Source organism: Helobdella robusta (genome assembly GCF_000326865.2).
Source record: "Helobdella robusta unplaced genomic scaffold HELROscaffold_14, whole genome shotgun sequence".
In the NCBI taxonomy this organism is placed as follows: Eukaryota; Metazoa; Annelida; class Clitellata; order Rhynchobdellida; family Glossiphoniidae; genus Helobdella; species Helobdella robusta.
The window spans coordinates 1683314-1699553 of NW_008703782.1; the positions used below are offsets into that span (position 1 = coordinate 1683314).

General features: G+C 29.5%; 4 protein-coding genes across 4 annotated transcripts in view; 2 read left to right on the plus strand and 2 right to left on the minus strand.

Moving 5' to 3' along the window:
- HELRODRAFT_190661 (hypothetical protein) overlaps positions 1 to 478 on the minus strand; it is a gene marked incomplete at its 5' end in the record, with an annotated part of 7666 nt that extends 7188 nt beyond the window's left edge. The window contains one exon of the mRNA XM_009014695.1: positions 365 to 478. Within this exon, the coding sequence (XP_009012943.1) occupies positions 365 to 478 (114 nt within the window). The remainder of the gene's footprint in view (positions 1 to 364) is intronic.
- A 1987-nt stretch (positions 479 to 2465) lies between these two features.
- On the plus strand, positions 2466 to 4227 carry HELRODRAFT_109943 (hypothetical protein; the record flags this gene model as incomplete). The annotated part of the gene is made up of 5 exons (XM_009014696.1): positions 2466 to 2612; positions 2825 to 2919; positions 3113 to 3430; positions 3456 to 3944; positions 3977 to 4227. The coding sequence occupies 3 exons, from the start codon at positions 2466 to 2468 to the stop codon at positions 3330 to 3332; spliced, it is 462 nt and encodes a 153-aa protein (XP_009012944.1). The 3' UTR covers positions 3333 to 3430; positions 3456 to 3944; positions 3977 to 4227.
- Positions 4228 to 6122: 1895 nt separating this feature from the next.
- On the minus strand, positions 6123 to 7853 carry HELRODRAFT_168843 (hypothetical protein; the record flags this gene model as incomplete). The annotated part of the gene is made up of 2 exons (XM_009014697.1): positions 6123 to 6220; positions 6326 to 7853. 2 exons carry the CDS (start codon positions 7851 to 7853, stop codon positions 6123 to 6125), a joined length of 1626 nt encoding a protein of 541 aa, XP_009012945.1.
- Positions 7854 to 12597: 4744 nt separating this feature from the next.
- Positions 12598 to 15856, plus strand: HELRODRAFT_190662 (hypothetical protein). The gene is made up of 6 exons (XM_009014698.1): positions 12598 to 12855; positions 13275 to 13412; positions 13598 to 13948; positions 14212 to 14380; positions 14954 to 15645; positions 15751 to 15856. The coding sequence occupies exons 1-5, from the start codon at positions 12828 to 12830 to the stop codon at positions 15534 to 15536; spliced, it is 1269 nt and encodes a 422-aa protein (XP_009012946.1). The 5' UTR covers positions 12598 to 12827; the 3' UTR covers positions 15537 to 15645; positions 15751 to 15856.
- The last annotated feature ends 384 nt before the right edge of the window (positions 15857 to 16240 follow it).

The window sequence follows — 16240 nt, forward strand, 5'->3', positions numbered from 1 at the left end:
GACGATGGGGATTACATACTCATGTATGTGTAATTCATACTATATCACCTAGTTAAGCACTCGAAATGAAAAAACGTTCACTATAATTTATTTAAACTAGTCTGGCTTTTTTTTCTAAATAAATATTTTTTCGGTTTTATATTTGCAATTTAACTCATCAATATTAAGTAAAAAATGGTATAAATCAAGTTATTTGACCTGAACTATTCATATGATAGCTAAATGATGAAAGCAATCAATTAATTCACTGGATTGATCAATTAGATTGTTCAATTTAGAAATTATTTAGATTACATTTTAAATGATCTACTCAATTAAAAGATTAATTAATTAACTGGACTGATTAATTAGATTAATTAAAGACCAGTAATTTTTCGATGAGACCAATCTCCCTTGGTGAAGGAAACTGTGCAGAGTTGTTGTTATTCTTGAAAGATCTTGGGGGCTGGGTCATAGAAGACTGCTCTGATGTTTTCATCTGGTAGTTAGATCTCTGGAATGCCAAAATAGCTGGGTCTTTTACTGGAGAACTCACCTCCTTTTATACAAAAAATTATAAACTTTTTTTTGCAAAAAACATTGTTAAATACTTTTGTTTATTATTGGCTGACATATATTAACATATATATACATATCTAATATATAAATAACAAATTATTAGTACAAAATACAAAACCAAAAGCAAAGTTTCAGTTTATTTTTAAAATGATTTGGAAAGTTAATTCAGATATAAAAAAAAAATACATGCATTGTATTATATATAAAAAGTTTTATCTAATTATTTAATAAATATTAAAATTTACAGAACATGAAATGAACATTTTTTTTAAAAATGTTCACCTTCCATGTGTAGAAGTTAGCAGTTGAACTCATCTTCACTACCTCTCTTCTTATTTTATTCAAAAATTACAAAAAAAATTTGTAAAGTTTAATTTGAAAAAAAAATATTATTGCAATCTATAATCAAAAAACAGTTGAAACTATTACGAGAATTTAAATTAATTCAAAAATCAAAAATTAAAATTAATTATTAAATTTACATTACACACCCAAGTGACAAACTTGCACATGAAATTAAACTGCAAAATTTGAAACTGAACGTAAAACACATTAAAAAGCGGCAAATATATTATTAATTTTCTTTAAAAAATGAACTTTGAATCCATTTTTGTTAAATCTAACTGACAAACCTGAAAGAAAATCAAGAAATATTTTTAAAATTTGTAACAAAATAAATCAACAATAATGTGGCAATTTAAACAAATTAAAATACGTTTACTTTGCAAGAGCGCGTTTTGCTTGTTGAATTTGAATTCAGGCGCAATTAAATTTTCATCTAGCTTTGATTTATTTCTCAAAAATTTTGTTGGTTTTTAAAGTTCTACCAATAAATAACTGCATTTATAATATTATAAATATCTAAATAATCAACTGAAAAGCTTTATCTAACAAAATTCATGGTTTAAAACTTGATTTTGTCAAAAGTTCTAGTAAAAATCAGAACATAATGAGTTTGATTGATTGCAAACATTTAGTTGCAAATTCTATAATTACAATGATTATTGGAATTAACTGGCAATTAAGTCTTTAAAATAGGAAATTATTTAATATGTTTTAAATCTAGAACGCAAATTGATAATAGTAAGTGAAAATGAATGTTCTCAAAAACTTGTCTGTAACACTTCAATGCATCATAAACTGTTAATGTCTTGTGACAGATGTGTGCCTTTTTTTTCAATTATGTCATAAAACTTTTTTTGTTTATCTTTAATTGTGGCTGTGTAAATAAGCCATCAAATAATAATGATGACAAATTTAAACAGTTGATAAAGATAGGTGGCAATGAGAGACAGCCGTGTTTTATGCAAGCAAATGAAATAACGAATTCTATTTTTATAAATTGATTAATTGATCAACTCCTCAAAGTAATGTTAAGGCCAATAGCACCTTTTTCGTCTATTCTCAAATTCTTCTACTGTTTTTAGTCAGTTTTATCGAATTCGACGTTTCCAGCCCAGCCAATTCTGTAAAATCGTTCTACCACTTTCACCTTCAAAACCAAAACTTCAACGGTTAGTGTAGGTAAATTTTTAAATATTTTTTTTAGAGATACTAAATGCCAACAGTCCAAAAAAATTTATACACAGAGAATTAGAATATGACGATCTTTGTCTGGCAATGATAGAACAAATTACGCTTTCAAAACGCTGTTTTATCTCAAGTGCGATAGGAGAATCCTGTTGATACGGCCCACACAATACAAATCTTCTCTTACAATGTTTCACATTGTATGTATGCTATAGTTTTGTTTGGTATTACTCTGTCTGCTTAGCAAACATTTGAATATTCGCAGTTTTACCTGATTTGCTTGCAGTCTTGTATAAAAGTTCGCTCTCTTTTACACATTTAGCAGTTGAACATTTTGATGTCGATTTATAGTTTCAGAATTTAAAAAAACTGACCTAATGGCTTGTTTTACTGCAGAGGAAAGAACCCGTTTGCAGGTGGCATTCAACAAAATCGACAAAAATAGAGATGGTTTCATAACGGGGAAAGAGTTGAAAGATTTACTAGCAAGATTCGGGAAGGATATTTCGGAAGCCAGAGCTAACGTTTTTTTTGATAATTTTTTTATTATTTTGTCAATATCATAGATAAGAAATTTTAATTTGTAGAGTTTCAAGCCTTTTCATGAAATATTACATGAGAGTTAGATTGCTTCAAGATATCTTTCGATTTTAAAACGATTCCTTGAGAACGTCGAGAATGCTTCAAAGATTTTTTTAATTTGATATTATTTAATAATAACAAAACAATTCAACAGGAAATTCTGACCAAATGTGACCCAGACGGTACCGGAAAAATAACATTTGAAAAATTTGTTAACGGTTGTGCCATTGCTCTTCCAATCATCAAAGCGTGAGTCGAACTTTCAAATGAATTAAGAAGAAATGTTAGGCATGATCTCATTTCCCATTCTCACTCTATCAACAATTTATTGATCAATATCATCTTTCTTTTTAGCAAGTTTATTTAACTATTGACAAATATGACAAACTTATTTTTCAGAATTTAAATGTTAAAAAATAACAAAAGAATCAAAAATTCGCAGAGCCATTCTACTGGTGGCAGCTTTCCACGTAATGGACGCTGACGGCAGCGGTTACATTACGTCCAGTGACCTGAAAAAACTTGCCAGCGACAACAACGTTGATGTCCCAGCCGGAAAGATTGAGGAGTTGATCGCCAAATGTGATCAAAACAACGACGGTAAGGTCAGTTTTCAAGAGTTCGTACATGCCTTGATCACATTCATCAAAGCTAATGCCTAAGAACGCAAAATAAAATTGAGAAAATGTTTCTGAAGGATTTTTATAAAAATAAATTTATTAATGCTTTTTATATTAAATATTATTAATAAAAACAAACATTGCTGTTTTTAGATGGCAGATAAAAAAAATATATAAACAATTTGTCGTCGTCGTAATGTTTACCTTTAAAATGCTTTTGAACAATCATTAATAAAAAGCTTTTTATTTGGTGTCTTAGTATTAATTAAACAAACGAAATAGATACCGGTAGACAACGACAGGACAAAATGTCTTTACCAGACCCCCAGTGTAGAAGTTTCAATTAACGTGGCTAAAATCCACGGTGCCAAAACACAGTCACACTCTGAATCAATGTACAAAAGTCGTTATATAAGACGAAACAGTTTATTCTAGATACTTAGACACTGTAATGCCATTTTTTTGCGATCATTCGCGATTTTTATTTCATATGTTGTAGACTTTGTGGTGGTTTACGCGAATGTAAAAGCATCTACAAAGCATTTGTAATTAAAATAAATGAAACACTTTTTGAGAAATTTCGCAACTTTAAATGAGGTCTTCAAAAGGGTTTACAATTCACCAATTTCTGTTTCATTCAATTAACAATTACGTATGACTTCATCACTTTTAATGTTATCATCTCTATCAGATGTAACTCCACCAGCGTACGTCACGCACGTAAACTCCATACGTAGGTATATAAAACTCTATACCTTAATATCACCATTGCGTATTTCGGTACTACGCAATACTATCAATTCAAATCCACGCAAAACCATTCAATTAAAATATTAAATGTCAACAATAATACTAATAACAATATACAGAAATAAACAAATACACAAATCTGAACCAAATAATCATAAAAGTCAACAAAAAATACAACAGTACAATACAGTACAGTACAAAAGTACAGTACAATACATTAAAATACAACCTACACTCACTGTACATAAGTAGGTACAGCGAACGAGTAACGATTTATAAGTACAAAATGACGTCAACAATACAAAGATTTACACTGTGCAGTAGATAAAAATATTGAAAATTGAATTAAAATCGCAGTCCATTTAATATAATGTATATAACTAAAATCTTCATGACAATTAACACGAAAGAAATCAGAAAAAAAACAACAAATTATGTAATATTATCATTGTTTGCAGTTTTTAAAATCAAGACTACATACACACATACATACATACACACATACATACATACATACATACATACATACATACATACATACATACATACATACATACATACATACATACATACCCGATGGATATACTATTTCACCGTGGGTGCAAAGACGTTCCCTTGCTTGGGATGTTACGTTCCCTCACACCATGGCTGAAAGGTACATTAATCTTACCTCACAGGAGGCGGGTGCCGCTGCCTTAAGAGCTACAGACTTTAAAAATTCAAAATATGCGGCTCTTGCAGAAAGCAAAATTTTTCAGCGAGTCTGCATTGAGACCTTTGGTCCAACCGATGCTCAGACTCAGAGTTTTCTGAATGAACTCTGTAGCAGGATTGTAGAAGTATCGGGTGACCCATTACATAAGAGTTATGTAAAGTAATCCTTTTCTATTTTACTTCAAAAATATAATTCTTTCTGTATTTTGGATGGAGCGTTAAAATACCTGTCTGTGCGAAGCGTTTAACATAGATTAAAGCTGAACCCGGATATGATTATTACTTCCCTATAGTTCTAATCAATTATGGGTTCATACATACATACATACATACATACATAAATACATATATACATACATACATACACACATACATACATACATACATAAATACATACATACATAAATACATACATACATAAATACATACATACATTCATACATACATATCATACATACTTACATACATACATACATACATATTTTGCTGAATAAAAGATATTTTCAATTCAATACATATATATATATACACTATACACATGTATATATATATACACACGCCTTTGAGATAATAATTTAATTGGCGCTGTATAAATGTCCTGATAATAATAATAATAATATACATACATACATATATATATATATATATATATATATATATATATTATATGTATATATAAAACATGCATAGGCACATAAGGCCATGTATACATGAATTTTAAACATTGGGTAGTGCTATGTATAAATAATTGAAGAATAAAATAAATAGAAATAATACAACGATAATAATGACGATGATGATAAAGATGATGATAAAGACTGTTAAAGAAGACTTTTCAATGGAGGAAATGCACCAACCATCATTGAATTTTACAATTTTTCTCCTTCTCAATGACTATATCTGAGGACTATAGAAAAAAATAAATTGAAATAATTATTGTATTAAAATAAATTAATAAACATAAATAAAATAATTATAACTAAAAGTGAGAATTGCTAACAAAAATCTACTTTATAAATTGCAGAATATATATATATATAAATGCCACAAAATTTTAGACTAGAATTGTCCTATCATATTTCTTCCCATTAAATAAAATCATAACTTGGTAGCAAGATTAGCAATGAAGTCACAAATTCATTGTGGGCGAATATATACAGCTACCAGGCTAATTAACTATAAATTTGAGTACTATAGTTTAATTCTTATACAAAATTTGGTAGTAACTGCAGCTGGTAAAATTAAATTGCAAATAATTAATATCCCTGTGTGAATAAACATTTGGTAGAAATTTGGAAATATAAAATGGATAACAATTATGAAGCAATATGATGTAGTCAGTAAATGAGTAATAGTCTAAATAGAAGTTTATTGAAGATGGCTGCACCAAAATATAACTATCAACCTGTTTACTGATTTACTGTTAGCAGGAAATAATTTGGCTCTACAGTTTTTTCTTGGATTTGCTGAAAATTTTTTAAAATTACAAGACAACAATTAATAATAAGCATTAATTAAGATATAAATATCAAAATATAATCATAAATAAATAGAAAATAATGTATAGATACCTGTATTGTTTTGCACAGTGGTACTGCTCGGCTGGGTTCTGCTGATGTCCTCCTCATTAATGGATGATGTGGAGGGCACCAGGGTAAGGCAAATATCGAAATTCTGTGAGCTACTTAAGTTATTGGCACTAATACTCGTCATTTTTGGTGGTGTCCTAATTAAATATTGTTCTATTGATTTAGTTGGGGAAGGATTTAATTTGCGCTTGACGGGGCCATGAGATTTTTCAGCAACTTCTGATTGCAATTTGTCAAAATTTTGTTTTAGGTATGTTACTAATAAATCCATCCTTCTTAGTTTATCCTTTATGCTGTTCACTAATGTCATGTTACTGCCAGAGTTGTCTTTGATATGTTTGTAAATTGAATCATCAAATTTAATTTTCGTATAATTGCATATGTCATTGATGACGTTTTGAAAGTTAGTGAATGTATTGCTGGCAAGTAGGAATGTGAGGTCAAGCTCAACGAGCAACAGTGACTTTTCTCTAGTAACTTCATTCAGTTTTGTTTCTTTTTCATTCAAATTACTCTCTAAAGTAGAAACCTTATTTTCAAGATTCAGTAATTGGAATAGTAATTCGGAATTCTGCATTTCCTGCACTCTTAATTTCTCTTTGAATGATGATAACAATATAGCTTCATTCTCCAACTTACTTTCTAATTCTTTATCTGCCTGTTTGGGACTCTGGTTGGGTGTTGCTTTGACATTAGCTTTTGTGTTGCTTGTGCACAAACAAGTCTTTCTTTGATCTCTTAAAAAGTTTATAGTCTTTTTGTAGTTGGAAATTTTCATGTTGAGATGCTTTTTTTCTTCTTGTAAAGCTGCCAAACTGTTCTGTACATCTTTCAATTCCGACAATTGTGAACTTTGAACTTTTTTTAATTCGGAACTTATTTTAATTTTAAGGTTTGAATCGTTTAATGATTTCAATTCTAACAGTAATCCATCTTTTTCTAAAGTTAGTTTACTGTTGGCTGAGGCTAACTTTTCATTTTCAATCTTTACATTATCGTAGATATTCTTCATGATGGCATTATCTGAGGATAATGTTTCAATAAGGTCATTTCGCTTGCTTAGTTCTCTTTCTAATCTGCCATTTTCATTCAAGGCGTCCACTAACTTCTGCTCACTCACCTCGATGCAGTGCTTGTAAAGTTTGGCGTCAAAATTTAATTTATTTTTTAAAATGTTCAATTCTTTTACCACAGTTTGGTGATTTCGAGCCAGCTCAGTAAGTTCACTTTTACACACCATCAAACTCTCTTCATAATCTTCAAGTTTCATATCTTTCTCTCCTAACGCCGCCCTACAATCGTCCATCAATTTCTCGTTCTGCAGTCTTTCTCTCTCCAAAAAAGCAATTCTTTGCATTTCGCCATTTTTTATTTCAGCTTCACTTTTTAGAAAACTTTTCAATTTCACCAGGTGTCTATTTGTTGTTTTCAAAAGGTTCGATCGATAATTAAGGACATTCTCTAGATATGATTTATACACCAAATCGTTCGGATCACTAATCGAAGCCATTTTTTAACGTACGCAACATATATTTTATTTCATTTTCTATATTTTAAACGTAATTGACAACAATGAAAGCGATACTGCAAAGGTAAATCTAAACCAAAAATCATTCGTCACAAGAAAATTCGGTACCAGAAATTTATTGGCTTGGGCTATTTGACTTCCTTTGTTTATGGCTTACACGAAATTGCATAGGTTTTAACCGGTTTTAACGACCAACTAATACAAAATATATACTTGACTAAATGTTTCTAAAACAAATAACTAAATCGAATTATGTAATTTGAAATTATTTTCTGTCAATTTAAATGAAAATATTGCTTTTCGTTTTTTGCCAGAAAAATTTAAACTGCGTGCGTACATATGTAAAATTAATTACTATTGTTTTATAATGGATTTATATAATGTCAGAAAGTTTCGAAGGATCGTTCTTTAACGTCAATTTAGCTTGATTAGGATTGTTGTTGTTGTTGATGATATTTTTGTTTAACTCTTCATTTTCTCATTTCTCTCATACATACTTGATAACATTCACACATACATAAGCACGTACATAATCACGAACATGATGTTTTTGATTTGACAAAAACATACCGGAGGAGCCGACCTTGTCATTTAAAAAATTTTTAATTTAATTTCATGCACACAAACATTCACACATACATACATGCTAACATGCTCACACACATAACCACATACATAAGCATATTCATGATGTTTTTGATTTAGCAAAACACTCCAAAGAAACCGACCTTGACATTTTTTAAAATCTTAAATTAATTTTCTTGCAAAATCCATGTTGATTATGATTCTACCAAAATATCGCGTTACTCTTAATCGTTATACAAAAACATATCAAATAGAGCAGATCAAACCAGCCAATCAGAATTTCTTTTTTTGTCGTTGGAGGAAATGACGTCATTTTGACTATAAAAGTTTCCAGTTTTCAGTATAAAAGTCCATGAATGTCATGTCACATAGAAACGACAAATTTTTAAATTTTACAAAGGTTTGTAGTCAAGAAATTTTGTGTTAAAAGGATCTGTTGTCAATTGAATAGAAAAAACTATCTATTAGAAAACGCTTTGAAGTTATGCAGTTGTAACTTTTTAATCGAGTTTTAAATTATTCTTAAACGATAATGAATTGAAACAGTAAAGAATGAAGGATGAGAAAAAATTGCTACATGAAGTGTACAAGGAGATTGTTTATGAAAAAAGCGCAAGTAATATTTTTATACAATCAAAAGAAAGCAAACATTCATATATCATCACCCACCACCACAAGCAGGTACAGATGTCTAGTTATACTGTTAATTGCATATAACAGCTTAGAACACACAAATTCATCTTATACAGGTAAATCTTATTTATATGTGTGTGTCTATGTGGATGTGTCTGTCTGTCTGTCTCTCTTTCCCTTATTCTCTCTCTCTCTCTCTTTCTCTCTCTCTTTCTCTCTCTGTGAGTGTATATTAAAATTTTACATATGTCAGTTGTTGTTTGATTTGATTGAGATGAAGATGCATACTTACATGCCCAAACGCAAATGAATGAATGAATTGAAGAAAAAATGAATGAATGAACGAACGAATGAATGAATGAGTGGAATGGAACGGATGAACGAACGAACGAATGAATGTGCAAATAAGTTAACCAAAAGATATATAATAGATGAAATAAAATCCCCATCTTAGCAAATTAAGTGTAAATTTTTTTAATTATTCGATAAAATTTTTAAATCAATTAAGTACTTTTTGTTATTATTATTATTTTTATTATCATATTTGTTGTTGTTATTATCTATTATTATTATCAATTTTTATTATTATTATCATTTATTATTTTTATTATAGTTATTCGTCATTTAGGCGGAAATGTTTGGCGCACTTAAGCTATTTCATTTAAGATGATTTTTATCTCGTGTGAGTCACTTTCTTGAAATCGTGTCTCATGCATTATTTTTATTTTTGCTTTTATTTTTATTATCATTTTTTTATTATTATCAGCAGCAGGAGCAGTAACGACAGTAGCAACAGCAGCAGCAGTAGTAGTAGTTGTTGTAGTTGGAGTAGTAGTAGTAATAGCAGTAGTAGTAGTAGTAGTAGTAGTAGTAGTAGTAGTAGTAGTAGTAGTAGTAGTAGTAGTAGTAGTAGTAGTAGTAGTAGTAGTAGCAGTATTATTATTATTGTTATTATGATTAGTAGTAGTAGTAGTAGTAGTAGTAGTAGTAGTAGTAGTAGTAGTAGTTAGTAGTAGTAGTAGTAGTACTAGTAGTAGTAGTAGTAGTAGTAGTAGTAGTAGCAGTATTATTCTTATATTATTATTATTATTATTAGTAGTAGTAGTAGTAGTAGTAGTAATAGTAGTCGCAGTAGTTGTTGTAGTGTATTAGTACTAAAATTACTTTTTCAATAATAATAATAATAATAATTATTAAGAAATTTCCTCTTATGGGCATGCGGTGATAAATAATAATGAATTACATGACACCGATGACTTTCTGTAACTAATTCTGTCGTGACAGTAGGTTACGATATTTTAAATGCTCGTTTGTTCACGCTCAATTATTTATTCATTCATTCGTTCATTCATTCGTTCATTCATTCGTTCATTCATTCGTTCATTCATTCATTCATTCATTCATTCGTTCGTTCGTTCATTCGTTCATTCATTCGTTCATTCATTCGTTCATTCATTCATTCATTCATTTACGATCTTTATTTCAATTCCAACTTATGTATATATAGACCCATACCATATTATTACGTCAAATATATACCTAAATACGTTCAGACATACGCATACGCAAACATACCCATACATACATAAATATGCATACATAATTACATAATTACATATACATATATACATTTATATTGATACATATGCTGAAAAATCTTATTCTAAGTTATGTTAGGAATGCTAGCGAAACAATCAACGAGACGACTAGATAGATGAAATGCGTGTTAAACAAACACACGCGCTAAAGTTAATCTACTGCTATGTGTGACAACAAGTGTGTAACTTAGATGTGTAGATAGAAAGAATGTTTGATATGCATTTATATTAACGTACACACCATTAATAGCCAGCATGTATTGCCTAATTTCCATTTAACGTTACCAGCGCCAAAAGACTAAAGGCGCGGTAAACATTAACCCCTCGTAAGCCGAACAGGTTTAAACATGCAAACACACACACGTATATATATATATATATATATATATAGTATGGAGAGTTTTTTTTTAATTTTGTTAAATTGGAAAACAAACTCATAGCCAATGCCTCCATTGGCCTGGGCCATTAACCAACAGTTATTTTGTTGCACTTCTGTGAAAATGTATCCAATATATATTGTTTAATAATTTTTTATACAGTAAAACATGGTTTTAATACACGAAAATACTGTTTTAGGTGGAAAAAATTTGACCAAAAAGTGTTATATAAACACACAAAAATGTCGTCAAGTGCAATTCCCAATCTTTAGCCCTCTCTTCCCAACAAATTGTACACCCTAGCTTCCGTCAATGTTGTCGAAATCTACCATTGCTCATATTTTAACAAGGTTTTTTAAAATTAATTTTTAATCGTTTTTTAATGTATTTATAAAATTTGACAAATTATTTGGCCATTATACACAAAATTTAAAACATTTCTAAACTCGGAGATATCTTTGCAAAAATTTGACAAATTTTTTTATTTCCAATTCACCGCAAATTCTTCATTATGTTCATTTTTGAGAAAATAAAAATCTTACAAGATGCGTTGTGCATTTTTGTATATATTTTTGAATTACTAAATTTTATAGAAAAAAAGCTATGAATTAATTTAAAAATATGTTTGACGCACGTTCATAAAAATTAACGTTTATAACGACAGGTAAATGAAAATATATTATGTTTTATTAACCAAACAACTAAAACGTAATAAATAAGTAATATTTTGATTCAATTTTTATTATAAATTCAATTATATTCCAATCTAATTCATCATAAGACGTTTATACCGTAAAATGTGTAACAAATTAAAAACATTTGAACCATAAAACTCATTTAAAATGTGTTAGCTAGCATGTAGGAAGATGACTCAATCAATCGATCATACATCAATCAATCAATCGTACATCATTCAACGAATCACACATAAAAATTTTACAACATGTAATTGCATAAGTGGGTATCATCTCTAAGACTTTGCCGTCATTATCCTTTTCACGTCTTCACGTAAACTACATCATTAATATTATATAAACGATTGTAGAAACCACATCAGAAGTGTGTAGCCCATATGTGACCCATATATGACCAATAAATATTCATCCGAAATACACGTGTATCGCATACCTTGACAATTAATAAATGTACGCAGCATACCTTAATACAATTTAATAAAGGTAAGTTTGTGTCTAACCATGAATGTGTGTGTGTGTGTCATACAATGAAATGTAAAGTATGTGTCTGTAGTACAAAAAATATGTAACAATACTTTATATCTATATATCTATCTATATATATATATATATATATATATATATATACATACATCCAACATCTATATAATCTATACATTATATATATATATGTATATGTATATATTATAAATTACATTTGTATAAAGTATATACATATATGAAATGCATGTATGTATTTGTATTATGTGTGTATTTGGTGACAGAAGACTTTGTTGTATGCGGTCGTATTTAAACCTTCAAATTAGAATGTTGCGCATTTAATTTAAAAAAGATTTGACGCCGGCCAGCTTAACGTTCGTAGACGAGTTTAAATAATTTCAATTTTCGCGATTTTTTTTTGAAAAAATATAAATTAAATTGGATTAATTGATTGTTTAATTAATTGATTATTTGTATATAAATAAAGTTATTTTGTGGTTATTATTTGTTTCATCGATCAACAAAGCAGGCATTCGTTTTATAAAAATTATTCATAACTAAGAATAAGAAAGCTGAAAGAGGAGAAACATGGGAAAACTTACCTTTGGACAAACGGGTGTGTGTGCGCATGTGTTTATTGATTTTTTTTACTTTAAATATTCAAAATGGTGATGTAAATAAATAATTAAATGACCAATATGTTGAATAATTAAGTAGTTTTTCATAATTTATGGTCAAAATTTTGAAATTGTGTTTGGTTATTATTTTATTAAAAATTGGTTATTTATTTTATCACACCTCTATGATTTGTCATCAATTTAGTTGTCAGTTGTGACTAGTAAGTTTTCTAGTAATCGTAATGATGTAATTAGTTTATCAACGATTTTTTAAAATTTCCCAATGTATTATAATTATAATTGGCCAAGGATCAAGCAAAACAATTAATTGGTTGATAGACTAGCCAGTTATTTCTACAAAATATATTGTTCAATCAACGATAGTTCAATTTATTGATTTTATAATAAATTAAAATAGGACTTTCGTATCAGTGTGATAAAGTTGAATTGAAAGTTGATGGAGCTCCGAAGTGTCCACGCTGCCAGCAGAGAGTTTATTTCAATGAGGAGAAGAAGGCAGCTGGCAAAACATGGCACTCCAAGTGCTTCACTTGTGGTTGGTACATCATTTTATAATTAGGGTCATACTCAAATAAAAAAAAATGTATTTTTCAATTCAAGATTACCATATTATATTTTGATTCATAGAATACAATGAAATGATTTCACACACACTCACACATACAGACGCTTACACACACACACACACACATACAAACAAACAAACAAACACACATTCAGGAAACTGTAAAAAATCTCTGGACACTTCAAACTATAACCAGCACAATGGAGATCAGATTTACTGCACCAACTGCTACAGAAAACTCTGTGGCCCACAAGTGTATGGATTTGTTGCTGGGGCTGTTCTGCCCACCACAGCTGATCTTGACTCCAAAACTAACACTGTAGTTTCCCTGAAGCCAAAAAACAGCAGCTCTGATGATATCAAGAGGAGTCATTCGTCTTCTGATGTCCTTGAGAAGCAGGTGGGCAACTACATAGATTGTTGTGGCAGGTGTGGCGAGAAGGTTTATTTTGCCGAAGAAGTAAGAGTTGGAAAGAAAAAGTGGCACAAGCAGTGTCTTAGATGCAGTTAGATTTTGTTCTGCTTTTTTTTAATCATTTAAACTTTCAACTTTGATAATTTTGTTTTGCTAGTTTAGAGATTACAATTGATCAATTCTCTAAAAATTGTTGCTTGATACATATTACCTATGTATAACAATTAATTAATAAGTGATCTGATAAATTGATGTGACAAAACCACACAACAAACAGACAAAATCTATCAATCCAATTTCATCCCACTTCAAACATACCACACACACGCACCACACAAACTCACACACGCACAGGTTACTGTAGCAAATCCATAGAACCTGGAAAGTGTAGTGAACATGATGGGGACCTATTCTGTCAATTGTGTTACACTAGATTCTTTGGACCCCGTGGTTATGGATACGGCAGTCTGTTCAGTCCTGAGCTGGAGCAGCAGGACTGTCTGTTTTTTGACTCTACTAAGAGGTTATTATTTCATTTTTTATCATTTATTTTATAATTATTTAAAATTCTAACTTTTAATTATGTTTTATTTTGTAAAAATTTTGGTTTTAAAAAAAAAATGTTTAAAAGTGTACATATTTTTGTCAAATATTTTATAGATAAGCATATTTTAGATAGCTTTAGGTGCATTTGTGTTTGTAGTGTGTGTGTGTGTTCGTGTGCGTGTGTGTTTGTGCGTGTAGCGTTGTGTGTATATGTGTGTGTATGTGTGTTTGTGTGCCACACATTATGTTTAGTCATACTAAATCATTAAGATATGTGTCTATTTTTATAATTAATATTTATTGGTTCATTTATTTATTTTGAAAATTTTTTCAAGATTTTAGTGAATTAATTTTTGTTTGTTGCTAATACATTTTTAATGCAATCCTAAATTCTTGGAATTTCATCATTTTTATCAATTTTTTAGTATGTTTATGCCATTGATATGACCAGTCATTCATTGGCTTACCCTTTCATTCATTCATTCGTTCATTCATTCATTCATTCACTCGTTAATAAATTCATCCATCCATTCATACATCCATTCGACAGTTCTCCAGCTGTTGGTTCTACGGCCTCGTCCATAAAATACAACAGCCTGCTGCCAGCCGCTAATACAAGATCTGGATACAACAACATCAGCAGCAGCAATAACATCAACAACAGCAATAACATCAGTAACAGCAGCAATTGGTACAGCAATGTTGATGTCATGTCTCACAAATCCACTGGAAGTGATGATGGTTATGGATCGTACAGCAAAACCAGGTACACCAACATCAATTACAACAACACCAGCAACAACAAAAGCATTAACTCCAGCTCCAACTACAATAACATTGACAACACTCGTAACTACAGCAACACCAATGATTTTAAATACAGCAGCAATGGCTTGAATAGTGGCAACTACAAAAATAACAACAATAGCTCCAACAATTCAGCTCATAGCAGCAACAACAATATTTTCTACCCTGATTATAATACTGAAAACAACAACAACAGATCAAATGTTGATATGCTGTTTGGCAATACTACTGTTACTAACAATACTAATAGCAGTAATAATACTAGCTTTGATGGTTACTCCAATTGTAAGTACTTGTCTGATTACTACAAGAGATACAACCAATAAGAAATTAGTAGTGGTAATGCGTAAATCACTTGATACAAATGAGAAGTGTCTTCATATTTAGAAATTTAAATTTTTTGACTTTACCCTTTTATTCAATCGTTCATTCGTTTTTTGTTGGTTCATTCACGTGTTTGTTTGATCATACGTTTATATCGTTCGTTAGTTCATTAATTAACTCATTCAATGGTTCATTCCATTGTTTGTTAGCTTTGTATAATTTAATTAAATTAATTAAATTAATAATTACTTTTTTTAATATTTCTTGAAGATTTTATTGTTTATGTATATGAGGTTTATGATATTTCTATTGGAAATTAACCATATGCTTGTACTTTGTATGTACTTATATGTTACTATATCAACATGCATACATACACACATATATATATATATTTATGGAACTTGAGTTGATTCAATATTTTCCCTTTAAGAATTAATAACTAGAGGTTGATAACTGAATATTTATAAATAAATAAACCTACATACATAAACGTGCGTGTGTGTGTGTGTACTACTATATTGCATTAGAATTCGTATTATGTATATATAAACTATATAAATGAATATATATATATAGATATATATATATATGTATTATGTATAAACTATATAAATGAATATACATATATATGTATATATATATATATATATATAGAGAGAGAGAGAGAGAGAATCTGAATTATTTGTAAAAAGACATTTCTTTT